This window comes from Myripristis murdjan, chromosome 12 (assembly GCF_902150065.1).
Source record: "Myripristis murdjan chromosome 12, fMyrMur1.1, whole genome shotgun sequence".
Classification (NCBI taxonomy): Eukaryota; Metazoa; Chordata; class Actinopteri; order Holocentriformes; family Holocentridae; genus Myripristis; species Myripristis murdjan.
Genome location: NC_043991.1, coordinates 17980001 through 18002006, shown reverse-complemented (window position 1 = coordinate 18002006; position 22006 = coordinate 17980001). Strand labels below are relative to the sequence as shown.

Here is a 22006-nt window from a genome sequence, read left to right as displayed (position 1 = left end):
GTACACACCAACACACACACACACACACGGGGGCTACGGGTATTAATAGGCCATTTGAATGCTTTTTAAGATACATTTTAACACAATTTAAGACTGACTTATGGGAAAAGTTTATTCAACTGAGCACTGCAGATACAGCAAGTGTCAAGGTAAGTGCTATACACTGTATATCTGTAGCCACTTTTTCCGATCCACCTGTGCAGTCTAATGCAATTCAATGCAACAGCTCTGCCATAAACTCTACTTTTTAATAAAGTTTATAATGTCCAGTTTTTGTTGACATTGTGGAGAATGTATAAATATGTAATTCTTTGTTTATTATTGAGGTTGTAGTTTGCAGAGGTCTTGTACTGGACTTGATTATACTGAGAGATGTTTCTAATTTTTTGTCCTCCATATTTATATACATGAGGGGGGCAGAATAGTAGAAACAGTTCTCAATAAAATTCAGTCCAGTACAGCAGCACCACTATGAGCTCAATGCCAAATGTAGAACTGAATAAACACCTCTATTAGTGTGACAAAAAGAAAACCTGAGCATTATAGGCACCAGAAAAGTAAACTTTATGGCAGAACAGCTGGATTGGATTGCAGGTGGACCTAATAAAGTGGCCACTGATGAGGTCAAATTTAGGTAGGAATATGGTTGATATTGATTACATGGTTATAACAGACAGATGTAGCTTAGATAGCAGCTGCTGCTGGAGTAAATCCAACCAGGAGTAGTTGTTTTTGTTTTACATAGAACATGACAGGTAGATCCGACTGTTTTTGTACAGATGCTAAAGTGAATAATCTGGTTTCTGGTGTGCATGTAAATGTAGTGTATGAGTGTGGTGTTAGGTTAATCTGCAGCAGGCATTTTCCCCAACAGGTTAAGTGTAGCACATCAGCATAAAGAAAGTATTAGGTTCAGCCGTAGGTTTAGAGTGTTGTGACATGTCAAGTCAGTTTTATTTGTATGGTCCAATATCACAAATCATAAATTTGCCACAAAGAGCTTTCCAGAAATACAATATCCACTGTCCTTAGATGCTCACATCAGATCAGCAACAAATGCCTTACAAAAAACTTTTAACAAGGAGTAAAAATAGGAAATATTGACTAATTTCGTTTAAAAAAATAGTATTTGGAAATTAAGATCTCAACTATTTAATGACTTTTAAGGCTTGATATTTAATAAAATTGAATTTAAAAGACATTTTAAGGACATGCAGACATCCTGACACACAAACTGAGGTCACCTCAGCTTTCCAAGTGTGAAAACCCTCCTCACCAGCCAGCTGATTTAGCGCTGACCTGAAGACCAAAAAGCACACAAACAGCATGTGTCAGAACTCAATGAATATTTATTAACACAGTGGAGAGGGGGCTTTAGAAAACCCGAAAATGAAAATAAATCTACACTCATTACTACCAACAAAAAAGCATATTAAACAAATCCTGACACCACATTTTGTTTGCCATTAAAAAGTAGTTAAGTTGATCATTCAGAAAATGAAATGAGAAAAGGTGAGATCATGCAAAATAGACTTACAAAAAATACATTGTTTCATGAAGAACGTTAGAAAGATGTAGTCAAATATTGACCAATATTTTTTTTCCTATTCATACTAATATAAAATGTGATCTATTATCTATAAAAGTTTTTTTTGTTTGTTTTTTTTCTTAAAAAAAGAAGCTTATTTACAGCTTTAAAAAGAGGTAAAAAGGGGAAGGTAAAAGTTGACCCTTTTGTCATGATGTCATTTTGTCTCTCACATCGATCAGGTCTGTGTAAAGAAGTACTCTGATCCCACACCTGTGGTTGCAGTGTGAGGCTCCTTGCAGCTTTAGTGACTGGTTCTAGTGACTAGTGAGAGTGGCTGTGATTGGGTTAAGGCACGATGGGAGCTCAGCACTGATTGGTGAACGGAGGTAGGCGGGGCCAGAACGGGAGGTAAGGGGAAAGGACGAGAGAGGAGCGGAGGAGTTTTGCTACTGGATGAACCCATGTGAGGAGAGTAGGGTGTGTGAGAGGAGGAAGGTGAGGAAGAGGTGGGCGGGTCAGAGGATGGAGAGGGGGTGGGTGGCCCTGAAGTTTTGGTGCTGCGGATGAGGGAGTGAGAGTGGCTGTGGGCGTCCCTGTGAGGCCTGTGAGGCTTGGTAGTGAGAGGCAGCGGCTGAACCTGCTCTGTGTACGGTGACGTGTGCTCGCTGTGGCTGTGTGAGTGTGTGTGCTCGGTGTGTGTCGGGGCCGGTGCGGCGGGGGAGGCCAGTGCTGTGGTTGGTGTGGCTGGTGAATCCAGGGAAGAGGCGGGGCTGGCCTGGGACAGGTGTGTGTGTGTCAGGTGAGTGTGTGTGTGGGGCTTCTCCTGAGATCCGGATGGCACACAGGGCTTCTTGGGCTGCGGTGAGAAGTGCTCTGCCGTCACTGCACAAAAAGAAGCAAACACAGTCACTGATGAGTTCACTGGGACCTTAAAAAACAGAGATGCTGCTTCTCCAGATGTACTAGATGCTCTTAGCTTCTTCTACATAGAAACCTGTGGTTTAGTAAGGTTCCAATAGCAAAGGGCCCGGTTTGGGATTTTAATACACTTCTGCAAACAGTAAAAATATTTTTCAAAGTCTGTATGTGTGTGTACGTCAAGTTACTCTGGCAATGAAAACTTTTGTACGACTACAGATATCTGTAGTTGTCAACTGTTGGGTCGTGGTGTCAAAGTGAACAACAGGTCCATTTTGAGTGGATAATGGTCACTTGGGTCCACTTCATCTAACTAACTAAATGAATGAATAAAAATAAATAAAATTTAACGACCATTTCTAATTTCTCAAATCAGGATAATTGTGAGTATCTTCACAAGTGACTTGAAAAAGCTGTCTAGTTAAGATGATTCTTGGGATAATACTGTGAATCACCATTATCTTGGTCAGGATAATTGTGACATTCATTTTTATATTGTCCCACGTTTAATCACAATGTCATTTTTTTTTTCCAGTATCCTAATTTGGATGTTGTTATGAAATTTTATCATAAGAGCTCTGATTTGCCATTGACATCACCATTTCTCAATTTGTCCATTATGTGTATGTACACGGGTTAGTACACAGATTCAAAATCAAGTTTATTAAACATCTGCATAAAATGTCGAGTTTGCATTTGCTAGCCACAATTCATACATACAGTGTTTATAAATGAGGCTACTAGACTGATTAATATTCAATAGTCTTACCTTCTAGCCTAGAGTCAGTCTTTCCGATATCCCTCTTTCTCTTCTTCCTCTTACCCTGCATAAAAACAACCAATCACATTAGACTCTCCATCTGATAGCAGTGAATATCAACATTCATTCAACATTCAAAATTTCAGGAAAAACAAATTCTGGCAGTGACTGTGTTTTATCAGTGCCACTTTAGTGAAAAAAATATTTAAAATGTATGTAAGTACTAAATGTGAATGTGGAGTACTGACGTAGTTGTCTCTGGCCGACCAGCCGGGGTAGAGCTGGGAGTGGAGTTGTCTCTCCTTGCGAGCCAGATCGTAGTACTTGGCTTGTTCCTCACGGGACAGAGAGTGCCACTGTTGACAGACCACAGAGTGTCAGTTAACACAAACACTCACAGAGGTACAGGTGAGGACAGGTGAGACACATGAAGCATGGACTGACCTGCATTTAACTGCTACACACTAAACACATGCAGTAACACATTCACAAGCATAAACACATTCACAAGCAAACACACTGACCCGTCGTCCCAGTATTTGGTTGATGGCGGCGCTCTCTTTTAGCGTGCACTCAGACACCACCTTGGCCCTCTGCTCCTTCATGTACAACATGAAGGCGTTCAGCGGCTTCTTTATGTGAGGCTTCTTCTCCTCTTCCCTCTCTTTCTGAGCAGGAGATACACTCTTCCTACAGGAGCACAGAAAAATAGACACATGCTGAGTACACATTATCATGGACTACAAGCACGAGAGCAGAAAGCGACTGTATTTGAGAGAAAGAATCAGTAAGAAAACAGAAGTGCTTGGAAAAAATATGATTATTATAAAGCAACACATTCACAGCATCTGATCACATATCTAAACAGCCATCTTGGTAGACACACAACAGATGGCTGCAATCAAACACACAGAAACGAAACGTCAGATGATTGTGATTAAATTATGACCGCGGCTTACTCATGAGGGAGCTGCACAAAATGAGAACATAATAAATAATTCTAGACAGAATGAAAAGATGATTTCAGTTTTACCCATGCTGACTGCTGTCTCTGGGCTCTTGCTTGATTGCTGTGGAAACGATGGCAGGGTGGGGGATGGAGGACTGGGGGGCTGGCACCAAGTGCGGGGAGAAGCTACCGGACACCAGGCTGCAAATCAAAACACACACGTCAAACATTCAATCCAAGATCATGCACCACGACACGACTGAGAAAACTAGAAATCTGCAGAAGCATGTGCTTACCTGGACATCGAAGCATTCATGGCGAGAGCGGCAGGATAAGAGGGTCTGAATCCCCCCGCTGCAATGGGATACATAGACTGGCCCTGCCTACATGCAGATGGAGGGAGACAGAGAGAAATGCACAAATAGAGAGTTACATTGTATGCATCTGACTGAGATTCGGTCTGCCACTTGTCTGTCGCAACTTGTTACGTTCAGATACGCAAGAAATCTGATTATTGTGAGTAACTGGCTTATGGCAGGGAAATCATGTAACACATTTGCATGCGTCACCTTGAGGCAGGGGTGCAAGAAATGTTAAAAAGTAAACCAACTTTTGTCTCTGAGGTGTTCTGAGGGTCTGCCAGAGAAGGTGTTTATGAACAAGTGTTCCTGTTTAATCTGATTAATTTTCCAATTTTATTGTTGTTATCCTTTATGTATTTATGCAACATATCTTTTTATCTTTTCTATTTATCTTATAAGTATATTCTATTGTTACTGTGGTTGTTTCTGTATAAACTGTGTTTGCATTTCTACACTCTTGCAAAAGTGTGTCCTCAATGTGTCTTTTGAGTTGAAATAAAGAATGGATGACAATGATGATGTTGATGAGGATTAATGCAGGTGACCGCAAATGTGGTTTTCATTAGAGGTGACATTAACATAATAATAGTAAACATTCTTCAGTGACCATGCAGAGCAGAAAGTTTTTACTTTCCCGAACATTACAGGGTGTATTTACAGTGTTTATCGTGTCAGATGTCTTATCCACTCTTGTCCTGCACATGCTCACACCTAAAAACCCGGTCACAGTGAGAGTTTACATGGTCCAGCGATCAAGTTTCTCCAGGAGAAATCTAGCTGCCTTAACCTGATTTCTTTTAATCCCTTACCCTGATAATTCCAGCGTTTTCCTTTACATGGCATTTGAGAAATCAGATAACTGCCTGTACCTGTTAAATAACCCAATTATTCAAGTGCTTGTAAATGCAGTGTTATGTGTGTGTGTTACTCACAGCCATCCAAGGGGGTGTGGGATCTGGGCCATGCCTCCGGGAGACAGGGGGTAGTAGGGGGAGAGCTCTGCAGGGTGGGGAGTCCGGGAGATACCTGTGCCAAGGGAGACAGCTGTAGAGTCCTAGCAGTCCTCAACCACACATTATAATACATCGCATAATAGTGAATAGTGAACTGCATTAACAAAGGCTGAAGTGTGCTAAAAAATAATTACAGGTTAGCCTCAAATATTCCGACACATCAGGTAGGGCATGGCAAAGTAAGGTGGTGTTTTGGTTATAAAGTCAAATGGATATGATGAGTGGGTGGTGAGGCTGTAGCTTGCCTACCTGTGTCAGGAGAGAAGTGAGGAGGAGGTGTCTGAGAGGGGAAGGGGTCTGGGCTGTAGGAAAGCAGCGGGGACAGGTGGGACATGTGGGGGTGCTGCACCACTGGTACCTTATTAGACTGGAAACACACAGAAAGAAACAGCAGTTACATAAGGTGCTGTAATGTCATATCTAGCCACTAGATGTCAGGAATTTCCCTCTTTACTTTTAACGTAATAACAAGAATGCCTGAATGTGTGGCATATGCTGAGTAAATTCAATGTGGTGTTTAAACACATTGAGGGAATCTATGACTGACTGACACACACACACACACACACACACACACACACACACACACACACACACACACACACACACACACACACACACACACACACACACACACACACACACACACACACACACACACACACACACACACACACACACACACACACTCCAATCCCTCCTGCTTGTAACGTAGGAGGCAAATCTGTGTTGCACAATGGCCCATCCAACTTTTGTGCCGAAAAAGTGTTAAGGTCATGCACGCATTTAACAGCTGATGGTATGAGCTGACAATCAATAGTGAGTCAGGTGTGGGCAGCCACACAAGCAGATTCATTGCACTGCGCAAACAACGATATGCTTTCCTTTATTTTCTCCACCACCACCACCATATAATTCACCAACAAACTAACATAACACTGACATCAAAATATGACCACATGTAATTCACCAACAAACTAACATAACACTGACATCAAAATATGACCACATGTGGTTTCCATGTGCTACAGATAAAGATTTCAGTATATCACCATATACTATCTATTTTACCCTGAATGCACAAAGGTAAAATTAGACTTAGGCACACAACCGGTGACACCATTTAGTGTTTTGTAAAAATTTGTTACTCAAGTCAAATGCATCTCTCTGCTGTTCTTCTTTTACTCTTTCTGAGTGGCAGTAAGAACTTACTTCAATTACATTATTTTAATTTTGAAAAAGACAAAAACTCATTTCATTTTCAGAATGTGTGAAAGCAGTCACACCAACTGTGTTTTCAGACCAAATGCAAAGTGAGTTTTTGATGCAGCACAATTAAATATAGAGCCAATGCAAAGATGCCAGTAGATGCAAATTCATACCAGGCAACATGAATGATGCCAATTTCTGCATCGCAAGCGACATACAAACATGAAATTTGAGTTACTGATATAACCTGAGCACAAAATCCAAGTCCATAATGCTACAATTCACTTTGCATTTGATCTGAACACACCATTAATGGGTCAGTAACATAAATAAATAAAATGGGGAAAATGCTCTCATTTCAATGACTTCCGTGTTCATCATTATATTAGATATGAATACTGGTTTGTATCGGTATACAAGTATTTAGATTTCATACTGTATTTTATTGTGAATATACTGTTAAGTAGTCAGAGGGGAGAGGAAGGAGTCAAGACAAAAAGAAAGTAGTGTGTGTGCATCCTGCATGTCTGTGATGGCCCCAGTGTTGACAGGCATACCACTCTCCCACAGGCCATCAGTCCTACTGTCCACTGTCCCGCCTCTGCCAGTAAACAATGAGCATGGTTCAGTCTGTCCATGTGTGGCAGACCAGAGTCTTACCAGGTGGGTAGGAGTGGGGGAGCGATGGTCTTTGAGAGCTGCTGATCCCGGGACTTCTAGAAGAGGCCACTGCATCTGCAAGTACTGTGAAGAGGGAGGGAGAGAGGGAGAGGGGCGTGAATGCCTGTTGGTCAAATTACACCAATACCTCACTGACAACCTTAAGACCAGAGAGACAGAGGGGATCCCACTGTGGCCTGATATACAATTCCTTGACTTTCCTTGAGCCCAAATGCTTGCATGACCAAAAGGTTTTGTTCTTTGCTAGTTCGGGTATATTTTTCTTATCACAAAAACTGAACTTTGGTGTAGCGTTGGATTGCGTAGTTCCTAGGTCCACATGGTGGTGAAATATTCTCATTAGTGCCTCCTTGCTCCGCTACTGCTAATCCATAATACCGTATTGCTATCGTTCCATTCACTTCCATAGTGCCACAAAACAGCTCCCTAAATAACACTTTTAGCACATAAACCAAAGTGAACAAAGCGGGCAAGCCTCGGGATCCATTTTGCCCATGTAATTACTATTATTTGTTAAAGTACTCTTGTTTCTTTCTGGCACATGGCTACAAATGTTTAAGTTACCCGCAGACAATACCTGCCGGATCGACTTTCCAATTCAAAAAGGAAAATAACAGGAAAAGAGCGGTGCTGGAACTTGTTTTTATATTTGCATAATCTGCTTTGTTCATGTTTATGTGTTGCAAGTGTTATTTTGGGAGATGTTTTGTTATAGAAGTGAGATAGAAATACAGTATTCTGGATTAACAGCCCAGTGGAGCACAGAGCAACTAAAACATATTTCATCACCATATGGACTCATATCACCCCGATACAACCGAACACTCTACTGAGGTTCAATTTTGCTTTAAGGGCTGAAAAATCTGGTTTCAACTGTAGCTGGGCTGATCAAATGCGATGAATGTGCAAAACAAAATACCTTCTGTAAAGTGACCCATTTGTTCAATTCATTGACATTCCCTGGCCTCACCAGACAATTTATCAAATTCCCTGTCTGGAATTCACCTCTCAAAATTTCAGGAGCTTCAAAAAATTCCACAACCTTGTAAGAACATGGTAAAACGGTGACTTAAGTCCACAAATTCCCAGACAGATGACGCAGAGAGATAGTTTTCCATCTGAGGGAGAGGACGAGTGTGGAAAAATGAGTAGAAGAAGAGGAAGGGCTGATGGTTGGGGGCAACAGGTTGAGGAGCCCCAGCTGGATGGGGAGAGAGGGAGGGAAGGGAGAGGGGAGAAACAGCTGTGAGGAAGAACTGCTCAAACATATTTGGGGAGGTGGGGTGTGGGGGAGGGGCGCATATGATGGGATGAACGCTGGAATAGGGAGGAAGATACATCAACATGTTGGACGGATTGAACACACACACACAAAACTGCAACAAAAAAATTCTCCAGTTGCAATAAAAAAAGAAGTCTGAAAAGTCTCAGCTGCAGACGAAAGATATATTCTACTTTGGTGAGCCATCTACAACTTTTTTAACTCAATGCAAAATTTTAAAAACCAGCGCTCATCCTCCATGCATGCAATCACAAAGCATTCAGTCTGAGCTGGCACAGAAAACATTTACAGCTACACAACAGAGAGTGACTGATTTAATGGACCAATTAATTAGGGCTGACTACAGCTTTTCTAAAAGGACAAGGGCAATTATGCTGTTTGGCGTTGAAAGATGCCACTCCCTGATGCATTCCACATGAACTGTAATATTTCTGTGGTGAGTTTCGCATGGTTTCGACCTGAGGATGTGAAGGTAAGATTCATTCTATACACATGCTTCAGTTTCTATGCCCTCTTGTTCTACACCCCTCTCTGGCTATTTCACATGTGATTACCTTCCTTCTGTGCAGACAAAGTAATTTACTTATTTTGTACTGCTACAAGTCTGAACTGTCGCTAGCAGATTTTTATCCCATAATTTTTCTACAACACAATATTTGCTTAGATAGGTAGTGTCTATTAATTTTGCATTCAGTAGCATAAATGTTGGCAAGAATTTTCAATTGCCCAAAGGTAGGTAACTCAGGCAGTTTGTCTCAGCCTAAAGCAGAATGCCTGAGGACATACAGACAAATTAAGATACACAAGACCTGAGGCTGTTGCATAATTCCTTTTACCTCCATTGTCATCAGAAACTTGACACTGTAAACAGTGATTTAGGGATTTAAATAAACTTATTTAAATAAACTTAAACCAACTATAAATAAGTCTTTGTCACATTTGCCATGAAGTCTTTCTGAATTTGAAAATGTGGCTTTCCACACTGAGGCATGCTTTAACTAGGAAAATCATGCTGCAGATCATGCAAGATGCATGATGAAATCACTGATGTAAAGGCCAGGAATTTGCAGTTTTGACATTTAGCTGATAGTCTTACCCAGAGTGACTTACAATGACTGGGCAAGAAGGGGAGGGCTGTGTTCTGCACACTTTGGCGGGACACTTGGCAATCACAGGACACAATGGATGTTGCAGGGATTGAACCTATAACCTCTTGTCACGGTACAGCCAGTAGGCCTCCCTGCAAACCCCAAATCACTATTTCTGAAACGTAAAACAATATCTAATAGATTGCTCTGCGGGGAGAAAAGGAGAATACACTACTGAGCTTGGATTTGAACTTAGTTTTGACATTTTTATGAAAACAATTAGGAGTTACTGCCAACAATATGTCATATGAAGGCTTGTGACGAGTGTGCCAGAACACTGTCAGTTTAAAAAGCATCAATTACAGCACATCAGTGTCAGGACTGCAACAGCTTCATTCAGTCAAGACACAATAACCCAGCTCTACCTTCAGGACTCCATGTGCTGAGCGTGTTCAGAAGCACTTCTTTATGTGCAACATTTTCTCTGCATGAGGAGGATGAACACATCACACATCCAGACAGCTTTTCCACTGCTGGACTAAAAGGACCAATGAAGGTGCAGGAACAATTTCAAGTGTTTGTTTCTCTAACCTGTTCATGCCAAACACTTCAAACAAAACATCAAAGTCCAATGATAGAATCAGTACTCAAATCTGTCAATGAATGTTTTCCTTTTTATTTTTTGAAATGAAGCTCAAGATTTTATTGTTATCAAAATACTGGTTCAAGTATTAATTTTTAAGTGAAAATTCTGTCAGAGTATCAGGGTACAAGTCTGTCATTAAGGATTTCATGGTTTGAGGATTTAGGTCAAAGGATGTCATTTTTGTTTTGAGTTGACTGTGGGCCTGTAAGTCCTTTGAGACTGGAACTCTGATTAAGAACTCCAAATAAATATGAACTTGAACTTAATTCTTCAACGAACTCGTAAAGCTGATTCATGCTTATTATGGTTTGTGCGGTCTATGCAGCATCAACGCAAACATTATGTAACTGCGGCATGTGTGAGTGCGCACAAGAGCCACAAAGGGACTCTGTGAGGATTCACGTACCTCTGAATTTCTGGAACGCCGAACAGTATCACAAAGGCTCTAAAAGAAATACCGAAAGTGAACGGTACAGTATCACTATGGCAACGGCTCAGGCTCTGTTCTCTCAAGCCACTTTGACCGCAAGAATGAATTTTCATGAATTCACTGATGTACATGGAGATCAATCACACTCTCTGTGCCGTAAACACGGCAAAGCCTCAAGAGAAGCATGAATTGCCATGTGGTGAACATACAGGGCCTGGGGGCCCAGAGAACATTTTGGGATAATGTTTTACACAATGTTGAAAATTAGGTTAATAAAATAAAATAACTTCTATCCCACTTGGCCATATTTTTCAAAAGTCAAAATAATCTTAAAAAGGGGGTAGTAGTGGCTGACAATAGATATCTGCAGGTATCAATTCTACATTAGCATGCTTAGATGATACATTAAGAGTACAGAGTTAGTGTGGACACATAAACAGGCAAATAGATACAACACAGACACACACACTCTTGCTGCAAGTGTTGCTCTGCCAGTCTGCCTGGCTTCACTGGAAAAGGTAAGCCTGCCAAATGTAAGGAAGGAAGTTTAGATAAGAGGGCTAAAAATGGCTTCCCTATCATGGCAATATGGCAGTCAGGATGGTGGTTGGGGGGGGTGAGATAGGAGATACATGGGAAGGGAAAAGGGGATAACAGAAAGAGGGAGGGCGACGGGGGGGGCGACTGAGGGCACAAAATACTAATAAGCCTGTCACAAAACTCACTGGCTCAGTCTAACTTGAGCAAAAACAATCTCTCACAAGCTTCTTCATAGATTCTGTCACTGTTATGTGTTTTCATGACGGCTTGCTTTCACTAAAATTTTAATCCCTTTGACAAATTGGTCAAGAGTGCAAAGTGCTTTTCTCTTAAAGAAATTGTTTAAAACAGTTTGCCAAACAACAGTTATGACAAGCCATATTTTGTGAAGGAATCTTACAGCTGGCCTACTTTCTCTGATTTATTCTCACAGCTTGGGATGAAATTTGTCAAAACAATTTACATGAATCCCCTATTTGGTTGGGTCCTTGGAGAAGCCCTTATGAAACTCTAAGAGACTTTTGGAGAAGCTTAAAATTCAATTTTCACAACCTTATAGAATTAGCATATGTGGACTAGCATGCTTTGCCAATGTACAAAATCTATGAGGACTTCTATTTCAAATGCCATCCTAAGTGACTGCAAATATTGCTGGTGTTGTTAACATTATTCAATCTGTGAATGTTGTGTAGAGGGTTTATATATGTTTATATGTATTATATATGTATTATATTATGTATAATGAGACAAAGACTAAAGCAACAACTTCACAAAAACTCAGATAATTTACAGCAGTAACTGATTCTCCATGTCTTCTACTAGATATGCCCAGCATTACCTGCTTAAATGCAAGAAGTGCAAGTGCACTTTGTAAGTTGATATCTTAGATGACAGGTATGATAATACAGTTAAATGTTATTCATATCCTCCATGTTTTCATTCTTGCTGCTGTTCACACAGAAAAGGCAGCAGACTAACAACACAACAGGAAGAACAGGACACTCTTGCTCTTGTACCAAGACTGGCAAGCATACATGAGCATGCACTCGCAGGAGGAGGACAAGTCATCGACAAGGGCCCTATTGTGTACTAGGTCAAATTAAAATCATAATGAGCACCACAGGAACATATTAACATTGGAGAGATTTTGTTTGCTTGCACAGATTGTGTGTGTGTGTGTGTGTGTGTGTGTGTGTGTACAAGGTCTTGAGTGAGGGAGACAAAGGACAGAGTCTAAACAGTATGCCTATGCCCTACCCCCATTCCTCACATATACACCCTACCAGCCCCCAAACCACTGGGGTCCCACTGTTGACCAAGCTGTCTCAAACGGGGAGCCCTCTCTCAGACAGACAGACACACACACACACACACACACACACACACACACACACACACACACACACACACACACACACACACACACACACACACACACACACACACACACACACACACACACACACACACACACACACACACACACACACACACACACACACACACACACACACACACAGACCCCCACTTAGGAAGCCCATAGAAAAAGGATGCCTTTGGTGCTCACTCAACTGTGAGTGACGTCAACAGACTCCCAACTCTCACCCCTGATCCTGACTGAGAAGAGATCCAGAGGAGAAGGAAGAAGAGCAGCATCTCTTTAGCTTTCCTCTGCCTTTAGGGTGCATGATTTATCGGTGGCCCATATATTATCCTCTGAATTTCAGATGATAATTCCATCTGATAATGTGGAGCCTTTTCTTACAATAACTGTGGTTCTTCTGTACAGATACAGGATCATCCTCCAGACTTATAGCTATATGTCAACTTATTCAAACAAAAAGGTCACATTAGCACTTACTTCTACTGTGAATAACTCTGTGACGCTGACCCTTTTGCAATGGTGTTCAGACTCTTGTGGAAAACAAAAATTTCTCCCAACCAGTCCTTCATAATCATAAACCTATTTAAAAAGTTACTTTATACTCCAAAACTTATGGAGAATATGGCATGAAAAACCAAAATGTGGAGGAGAGAATTTCTTTTTTAAAAAATCTGTATTCTCTCTGATGAATAACATCCCAGTGAATACTCTGTGTGGCTTTGACATGTCTCATACTATTTACATTGATAGACTGAGAAATTGGGTTTGTAGCACTGGGACTTCCCTGGACCGATTCTCTTTTTTCCATGAAAACTTTCAGTCTCTATTGGTAATTATGGTTCTTATGGTTCAGTGATTATGTGTGGTGAGCCACAGGGCTCACTTCTTTTCTTAGACCAAAACTGTTTTCCTTTATGCAAGTTAGCCTTTAGCCATATAATTTGTCAGCTCAGCATCTCCTATCATCGCTATGCTGACAATACTCCGCTTTGTCTTTGAATCTATTGAGTCTAACAAATATAGGAAGAAGGCAAGATTGCTTAAACTAAGTGACACAAGCTGGTGTTTAAAACTGGATGTTCCAAAATTTCCTTTTTACCGATTTGTGAGTTTCTTTTGTATTGGCTCTCAATATTTTGAGTCCATACATACACATACCAGATGCAGTCAAAGTTTAAGTTCACCTCCACACTTCATCTAAAAATCTAGTTATAAGGTTTGATTGAAATACAAATAATAAGGCTGGGTCAGTCATGCCAATAATATTGTTCAACAATATTTTGTTACTACTGTTTTAATGACAACTTAGCCTGTGCTTTAAGCTACATTAAAACAGTCGGTAACTTTCCCCGCCCCACAGTAAGCCTCCTAATACTGTGGTAGCATGTTAATAGGGATACTGCTGCAGCTCTGCCCACAAGTCATTGTCTTTAATCGCAAACATTCAAGACAAGCACACATACAGACAATCCTATAGGATCAGAGGCCTATTCTGCCTGGCACTTGCAAAGTTATCCTGTGCAGTTCCTCTGCATGTCCTATGGCTTACATTTTCTCACATAATTACACTATCTCCGGCTCCCCCTACTCTACACACTACAGGCAAGCATACATACACATGTGCACACCTCCCCCTCCCACCGCATAAAACCCCTTGACATACGCTACCCCCTGCCTAGACACACACACACATACACACAATCTCACACACACAGAGAGAAACACACACAAAATCGTAACCCACCCTCAACCCGTCCCCCATTCCGAGGCCCTAGGAAGCTCTGGCTGTGAGTGCTAACTGAAACCAGCTGTTAGAAATACCAGAAAAATCAATGCACGCGCGCACACACACACACACACACACACACACACACAGGCACCCCTGTACAATAAGAGTTTACAACTGAGGTAAGTATGAAGTCACTGTTTGACTAGAGGCTAAAGTTATTAGGCCTACTGCTGTTTACACAACACTCTGCACAGCACACACATAAAAGTCATAACCAAGACAAAGGGTTGAGGAGGGGATCAGGATAATACAGAAAAAGAGAGAGAAGAACGTGTAAAAAAAGGAAAACATAATCTTCATTAGAAATGACTAAGACGTCTTAGCCTGTAAAACCTGAACTCCTGAAAAAGTAAATTCTTCTCACTTGCTCTTCTTGGTTTTTTGAATCCTAGAAATGTTTGATCTAGATAAACTTAAGATTACGCTGCTCAATGGACTTAAAAAAACAGCCGTGTACATATTCAACAGAAGTCACAAAGAGTAGATGATAATTTAACCAAGTATAACAAAGACATAGCTCATGTCTTGTGACTGTTGAATAGCTAGTCAGCAGTTAAGACTGAATGTAACCATTGAGTAAAAATCTTGCAGAGGATACTCAGAGGATTTGTCATCGAGACAACCACAGGCACAAGAGGTGTGTCAGCTCCCAGTCAGTTTATGCAGGCTGTTGAACATGCGACCTGTACGTTTTCTTTCAAAGCCCAAATTTCCTTTGTGTCCTGTATACCAATTTTCAGAATGGATGCTATATCGTGAAGGAGAGCCTTTGCTTTGTGTGTGTGTGTGTGTGTGTGTGTGTGTGTGTGTATGTGTGCCTGTATGTAAGGGCATGTATTAGGGTTGTTAGTTTTTGACAGATTATTCTCCTGGTATTTTAAGACCTTGGAGACAATGTCAAGTAAACAGAGGAATTCTGGGATTGCACAGGCTTGCTGAAAAGTGCTAACTTAAACTAAACAAACACTGCTGCCTTTACACACACACACACACACACAGACATAGACACACACACACACAAAATGTCAGCCTCTCACCATAAAGGTTTTTAACAAGAGAAAAGGAGAGAAAATAAAGAGAGGCTCACCATTTCCACCATAATCAAAACACATACCAGATAAGCTATCTCTCCACAGCTCCTCTCCTGCCATTCACTGCTACTCAGGGGTGACACTGGTATGTATGGGTATGTGTGTGTTTGCGTGTGTGTGTGTGTGTTTGCAAAGTGATGCAAAACTGCAAGTTCAACAAATTTAACAGCCCCTTTCTACTGCACAGGAACCTTTGATGGTGAGAACCAAGTGAGAACAAGGTTCCTTGTTTCTGTTCTGTTCCTTCTTTCCACTGCACTTCAAGAGACTGCCAGAAAAAAAAAAGCTGTCACTAGCAAAGCGACACTGTAAACAATAGATACTGCAAAAAATAAGGAGGTTGAAGGCATCACATTGTTTTGTATATTTGCTAACTGCAACATAAATTAGATATATCTGCTAAATGTGCACAAATGCATGCTGTGCTCGTTTGTCTACTTAATAACTGTACAATGAAAAACACATCATACTAGAAAAGTAGTAGGCTATATGTTACTCATTTATTCAGAACAGAAATCTTAGAAAGATTGGAATAATATTGAATTGGTACATTCCTACATCCACTACTGATAGAAACAGATCTAGTAATTAAGTGAACTGACTTGTCAAATAAACAGAACTATTTACAACAATTGAAACTTGCTGCCAGGGCATGTCCAAGATGGCAAACAATAGTAAGGCCTACCAACTCCACCCAAAGGGTCTAGGTCCCTGATGCTAAGTGACAGCAAAATTTAGCCACAACCCATAAACACAGTTGACATAGCAACAGCGGGACATAGCACAATATTGGAAAATAGCTACTGACGGTGGACCTATATGAGCACAAATAAACAACACACAATATCAATATCAATACCTGATTTCTCCAAAATCATTATTTACAGTTTAATCAATCTACCGATATCAAAAATTGTCTCCTAAAACTAGGGGAAAAAAACACGCTTGACAACTCAGTCTGATGTTACCATGACAAACTTTGATACCTGCTTTCCAGACACTGAACTGAGCTTAAACCTTTGTGGATTTATGCTTTCTTGTTTTCCCAGTCAGAACAAAATCTTTACAAAGTCTCCACTAAAAATGGGGTTAGCGTTAGGGTTAGCTTTGCACTTCTGTGTGGATGGAGAAACCAGAGCTTTTTGTAAACGGTGAGGCAAGACTGTCACGTGATCTAGCCAGCGCTGCGTTCATGCTCTAGAGTGGAAGTTGTGTAGGCACACGAGCTCAGCTGGGGACTTTGTGCTATTTTGTGTACTTCAGTGTGGACGGTAGGGCTTTTGGAAAACAGCCTACAATGGTGTGAAAAATGATTGCGGTATAATGGAGATGGGAGGACAAAAAGGCAATTTTGGATTTACACAGCTTAGTGAGGACATGGCCATAGTTGAGGTGTACCTCGCCCCTTCCTAGGCCACTTGAGGAGTTGGAGAGGTGGAGTGGGTAACCAGACAGGTTGTCTCTACAAGCAGTCTGGCTTGCTTGCCTTCTGTTTCCTGCCCTGGGTGGATGAGTACAGTAAACACCCTGTGTTATGGTTCAGCTAGCGTCCAGCTAACGACAGCTTGTTTACCTTGCCTTCAGACTGGCAGGCGCATCTCCTTCACTCTCCCTCTTTCTCTCTCCCACACACACCTAACACTCTTACTGAGAAGGCTGAAAAGTACAAAGTCTCTATTGTGCTGAGAGAAATGTGAGGGAGGAAGGGTAAAGAGGGCTGCTGGAGAAGGAAGAGTAGGAACCACTATGTTGACTCACGGCAACATGCAGTCTGAGCATTACATTGGCCCATCAGTGGCTCAGCACAAACTTAAAACAAAAACTGTGAAAGTCACTCAAATATTGAACATTTTCCGCTGGTCTTCAAGTTCTCCCTGTGTGTGTGTGTGTGTGTGTGTGTGTGTGTGTGTGTGTCCTGCATACGTCTGGGGATGCTGTGGGCAGTGTGTTACTATAACGAGCTGTAACGATCCCCCTGTGGAGCCATGCATTAGGGCCATTCAGAGTCTTCTAATGACAACAATGACCCATTAACACATAGGGAGGGCTTTACAAAGCTCAAGAATGCAGGTGTTTGTGTGAGTGTCTGTTTACCCTACATGTGTGTCTGGCCTAAATCCACAGAGGAAAGACTTTCAAAACAAATCAGAGAGAGCTCTCCAATCTTTTGTTTCACCAGGCAATCGGCAGGATATACAACTCAAAAAGTGACCCTAGGTGCATCCTAGATATGGTTTCATATTAGTTTTCAACCATAAAACCAGTGTATGTGTTGTCATTTAAGCGTCAAGCTAAAAAAAACATGTCTTTCCCCCCTCCCCAACACCTATTCAGAGCCCATTTTCACAGATACCTTTGCTGCTTCATTGAGTAGAATCATTCATTTACATTACAATTTACACATTTAGCTTATTCAGCACACCTAATAACTGAGCAGGGACAGGTCCATTGTCAAGGTAAATGCCATCTTGACAAGACATGTGGCTCTTCACAGATAACTCTTTGCTGTTGCAGAGATCAGACCTCAGTTGTGGCACAGTCCAGATTTTATTACATGGGAGAATCCAGTTGGACAGTTGGCCATCAAGCAGACCACTCAAACGAGTCTGACAGCGTGTTGCTTACGCACTCAGGGTGGGAATCACTGGTAACTCGTGATACGATACTGTCACAATATTTTACCTGTGATACCGATAGTAACTCAATACAGACAATACTGCAACATGTGATATACTGTAACCAGCTATGATACATCACAATATCTGTAACAGAACAAGAAAAAATACTGTGTAAAAGGCAAAATAATTTTTCAATAAGCAGGACTTTTTTTTTAGTCTGCACACTGACTGCAACATGAACATGACAGAAAAGTTCAAGTTAAAATAGCTAAAGGCAGTGAACAAATACACCTCAAATGTGCTATCTATGCAAATTAAGTTGAAGACTCAAATATCAACAATTGGCACAAGTGTATTGATATAGTCTCACAAGAGGAAATATTGCAATAGAATGTAATGTCGATCTATTGCTCCACTCCTCATATATACCATCAGTGCAACCCCATGTGCTTGTGCATAATGTGCACAATGTCAATGACATACTGCAAAATGTCTGCTGCAAAAACTTCATACTTTAAAGGTTCTTGACTGTACTCACAAGAGTGGATTTTAATTAGTTGCCATAAATGTCACTGTATGCCTTTAAATCATCACTCAACAAACCTGAAATCCAAGCTAAGCTTCAATAAGGCTTTAGGATTTGAGACTTGGGCAACACTTTGCCAATTCCACAGTGTAACTGGCAGCTAATCTGCTGCTCTCTGGAAGTTACAGTGTAACACAGTCCCAGTCATGATGAGAGAGGTACTAGTCAGCCACATTCCTGCTCCAGGCAGACAACTTCAACAGAGAACTGTGTCCAGGCCTGTCTATCCCTGTACCATCACACACAGCCTTATCATAACAGGCTGCTGGCAGCTCTCTCTCTCTCGTACACACACACACACACACACACCTAATCAAATTCAGCACCACGAACTGCACAGAAGACAGACAATTTTCAAGACAATGGTGTGCGAGTGGCATCCAGGTCTCAATTTGCAAAACAATATCCCCACAATGTAAAGCAGCCAGCTAGAACCTGTTGCTGTCTACTGCGCCAGCCAGCATTTACCACAGTGAGCAAATGAATTTGCTTGACGTCAGCTTTGGTGTCTCATAAACTTATGCCTCAATGTCGCTCCAGAAGCCAAACAGCCACACCTCTGCACACAAAATACAAGGTTTGCTGCAAAGCTCAGCTAGAAAGTGAGACGCAATCATCCAAGGAGCTAACTTTACACAAAAGACAGTATCATATATTACGTTCCCAACATTCAGCTGTACACAATAGGCCACACACCTCACAAGCACAGAAACACAAGTTGTAGGCGTTTCTGTTTGCGGCCAAGACCTATCAGCAGTTGATCTGTGTTTATGTGTATGTCTTACCGTCCTGGCACTTGGTGTGAGGGCTCCATTGGCGAGGTAGGGGTTACCAAGATTACTGAGGTTAGCAAGGTCTGGGATCATAAGGAGGGGATAGCCAGCATAAGGAGAGGGTTTGAAGAGTCCTCCATCCTGCTGTCTCCTCAAAGCTAGGGGGAGTAAAAATATAACAGTCTTTTTACGCTGAAAAGAAATGCTGTTTACTTGTTGTGCACATCTACAACAAATTATTAAGAGAGACACAGTGACAGACAAAGAGCGAGCAGGCATTGCTGGGATTCCCACCAGTAACACAGTGATAAATTGTTGAGAAGTGATCATTACCTTCCACAAAGAGCTCTCTCTGTCTGGCATAGCTCTCCAAATCTGGTCTGGGCTGAGGGCGTCTGTCAGCCTGCACAGAAACCACACACAAAAACAGAAACACAAGTCAGACCAGCGAGATTGTGAAAACACACAGAAAAAGTGTGATACTAATTTGACCGGGGCTGTGTCCCAGAGGGGCTGCAGAGGTGTTGACAAGTGGGGAAAAGTTCATACTCTCTTGTTGAAACTCACCTCGGAATCAGACGAGCTGCTGTTGTTCTCGGACTCGTTGACCAAGGAGGACTTGACGTCGTCCAGATCCCGTTCGGCGGACACATTTTCCGCTATCTTCTCCTCCTGTTCCCCTTCGTCTTTGAAAGATATGAGTTCATCGTTTGCTCCCAAGTCATCTCCTCCTCCCCCGTTCAGCTGCGGCATGTTGGGACTTCCAAAATGTAGCTAGCGTTAGCAATAACAGCTACACTGTTTTGTTCAGCTAACTTAGACCAAGACGTGGTGGTCGGCCACCGTCTTTATAAACACCCAGCAAGACCGTGCAGCCTTGGAAATATGTTTAACTGTCTACTGAAAGAGTCCAACGCATCACAGCTTAAGCAGCCAATTATTTATGTTTTCCAAACAACACTGTCCAAAACCAGCTAGCTAGTTAGCTAGCTAACTATCGTTACACAGCGTTCATTGACGGCTCATTTTCTAGCTGTGAATTCCTGAGGTCGGGCAGCAGAAAGTCCTCCTCGGAGCGTCTCTGCACGGAGAAAAAAAGCTCGATGTAACACAACATGGAGAGATACAAATCCAGGCAGTAAAATCCACACGCTGCTGCTGTCTTGTGGCTTATTTCTGTGGCAAGGATAATCAAACTGAAAGGAAAATGACAACAATAAAAGCGAGCGCAGTCATAACCCGTTCGCACCCACCGACGGAAAAAGTTTGGATGCCCCCCCGGTGCAAGTGGTCCGGAGGAAAAAAAAAAAAAAAAAAAAGTAGAGGCCCTGTTTACCTATTTTCCCCTGTTGTTAGTCCAACTTGTATGATGCATAACATCCATTGACGACGTTTTAAAGTGGTCGTTTCCGCATATTAAAACCTTTGCTGATTCACTAAGTTTTCTTGTAGCTTGTGGCGTGGAGGCGTGGGAAACGGAGGGGCCGGCTGCTGTTTCTGAAAGTGGAGTGGAAGGAAAAAGCAGGGCCGTAGGAGCTGACCAGAGCAGGGGAGAGGAGCGGGGGGCTCTTTCAGCGACCCAGGATCAGCGTAGCCAAGCAAACACCGGAGGTTTTCCTACATAAAGACGGCGGCTGAACTGATTCTCGACCAGGGACAACAAGTTGATTCCACTTCTTCGCCCGGAGAGACACAAGGGGAGGAGGAAGGGTGGGGGTGAGGGAGGAGTTTAGATGGAAAATCGACCTTTTCAGACCTTAAAGGAGCAGTTTCATTAGCGGTTTTTGTGACCCCGTGACCTGAGAACAAAAAAAAAAAAAAAAAAAATCAAGATCCAAGTTCCAAGAAGAGGCCAGGGTGTGTTCCAGTTGGGACAATTCACTAAATCCTCCAAGCCCCTAAATTTAGTGTCATTTGTCAACACTAATTTAAAACCCACTTCCTTAAAATATGTTGGGGTAAATCAAGCCTCATTGTTTGTTGGTTTAATGACCATTTTTTTTCCCCATCTTTTACTCGCTATTATGACTTAAAATTTACTACATCATGTTTGGGTGCATCTTGCAATAGTGATACTTGAGATGAAGCACACACAGCCTGCCCACTTCATTGTTTACCATTACATTGCTGCACACACACTTTCTGCTGTTACCACTGCACACTGGCGAACAAGTAAAACACAGAACCAACTTCTGAATATATTATCAGAGTGCTTCTCACGTACGGCTCTCGTGTTTTGGCCCTGGAGCACAATAATGAAAGGTCATGCAGAGATCACAGTCATTAACAGCTGTAATAACCATGAAAGGAAAACATGTGTTATGTTCATCAATACGGCGGCGCAACACACAACAAT

At 41.8% G+C, this 22006-nt stretch overlaps 1 protein-coding gene across 2 annotated transcripts; it reads right to left on the bottom strand.

Annotated features, from left to right (window-relative positions):
• Nucleotides 1–1331: 1331 nt before the first annotated feature.
• LOC115369150 (transcription factor 7-like 1-B) lies at nucleotides 1332–21332 on the bottom strand. Of its 2 annotated transcripts, XM_030065722.1 has the most exons (13): nucleotides 20987–21332; nucleotides 20218–20731; nucleotides 19984–20053; nucleotides 19663–19808; nucleotides 7403–7486; nucleotides 5783–5900; nucleotides 5453–5546; nucleotides 4455–4541; nucleotides 4243–4359; nucleotides 3734–3899; nucleotides 3458–3565; nucleotides 3219–3273; nucleotides 1332–2413 (listed from the first exon to the last, which is right to left on the bottom strand). In XM_030065722.1, the coding sequence occupies exons 2-13, from the start codon at nucleotides 20401–20403 to the stop codon at nucleotides 1833–1835; spliced, it is 1812 nt and encodes a 603-aa protein (XP_029921582.1). In that variant the 5' UTR covers nucleotides 20404–20731; nucleotides 20987–21332; the 3' UTR covers nucleotides 1332–1832. The 2 variants fall into 2 exon arrangements, with proteins under 2 accessions (XP_029921582.1, XP_029921581.1); XM_030065721.1 differs by having other exon boundaries at nucleotides 20218–21332.
• Between the last annotated feature and the right edge of the window lie 674 nt (nucleotides 21333–22006).

Bases quoted from the DNA above. Each gene is read 5' to 3' on its own strand.
- LOC115369150 (XM_030065721.1), bottom strand. From the start codon at position 20,403: ATGCCGCAGCTGAACGGGGGAGGAGGAGATGACTTGGGAGCAAACGAT. The intron at 7,487-19,662 runs GTAAGACATACA...CCCTCTTCACAG, and splicing joins TCACACCAAGTGCCAGGACG to TACTTGCAGATGCAGTGGCC. The intron at 5,901-7,402 runs GTAAGACTCTGG...GTGTGTTTCCAG, and splicing joins CCCCCACTCCTACCCACCTG to TCTAATAAGGTACCAGTGGT.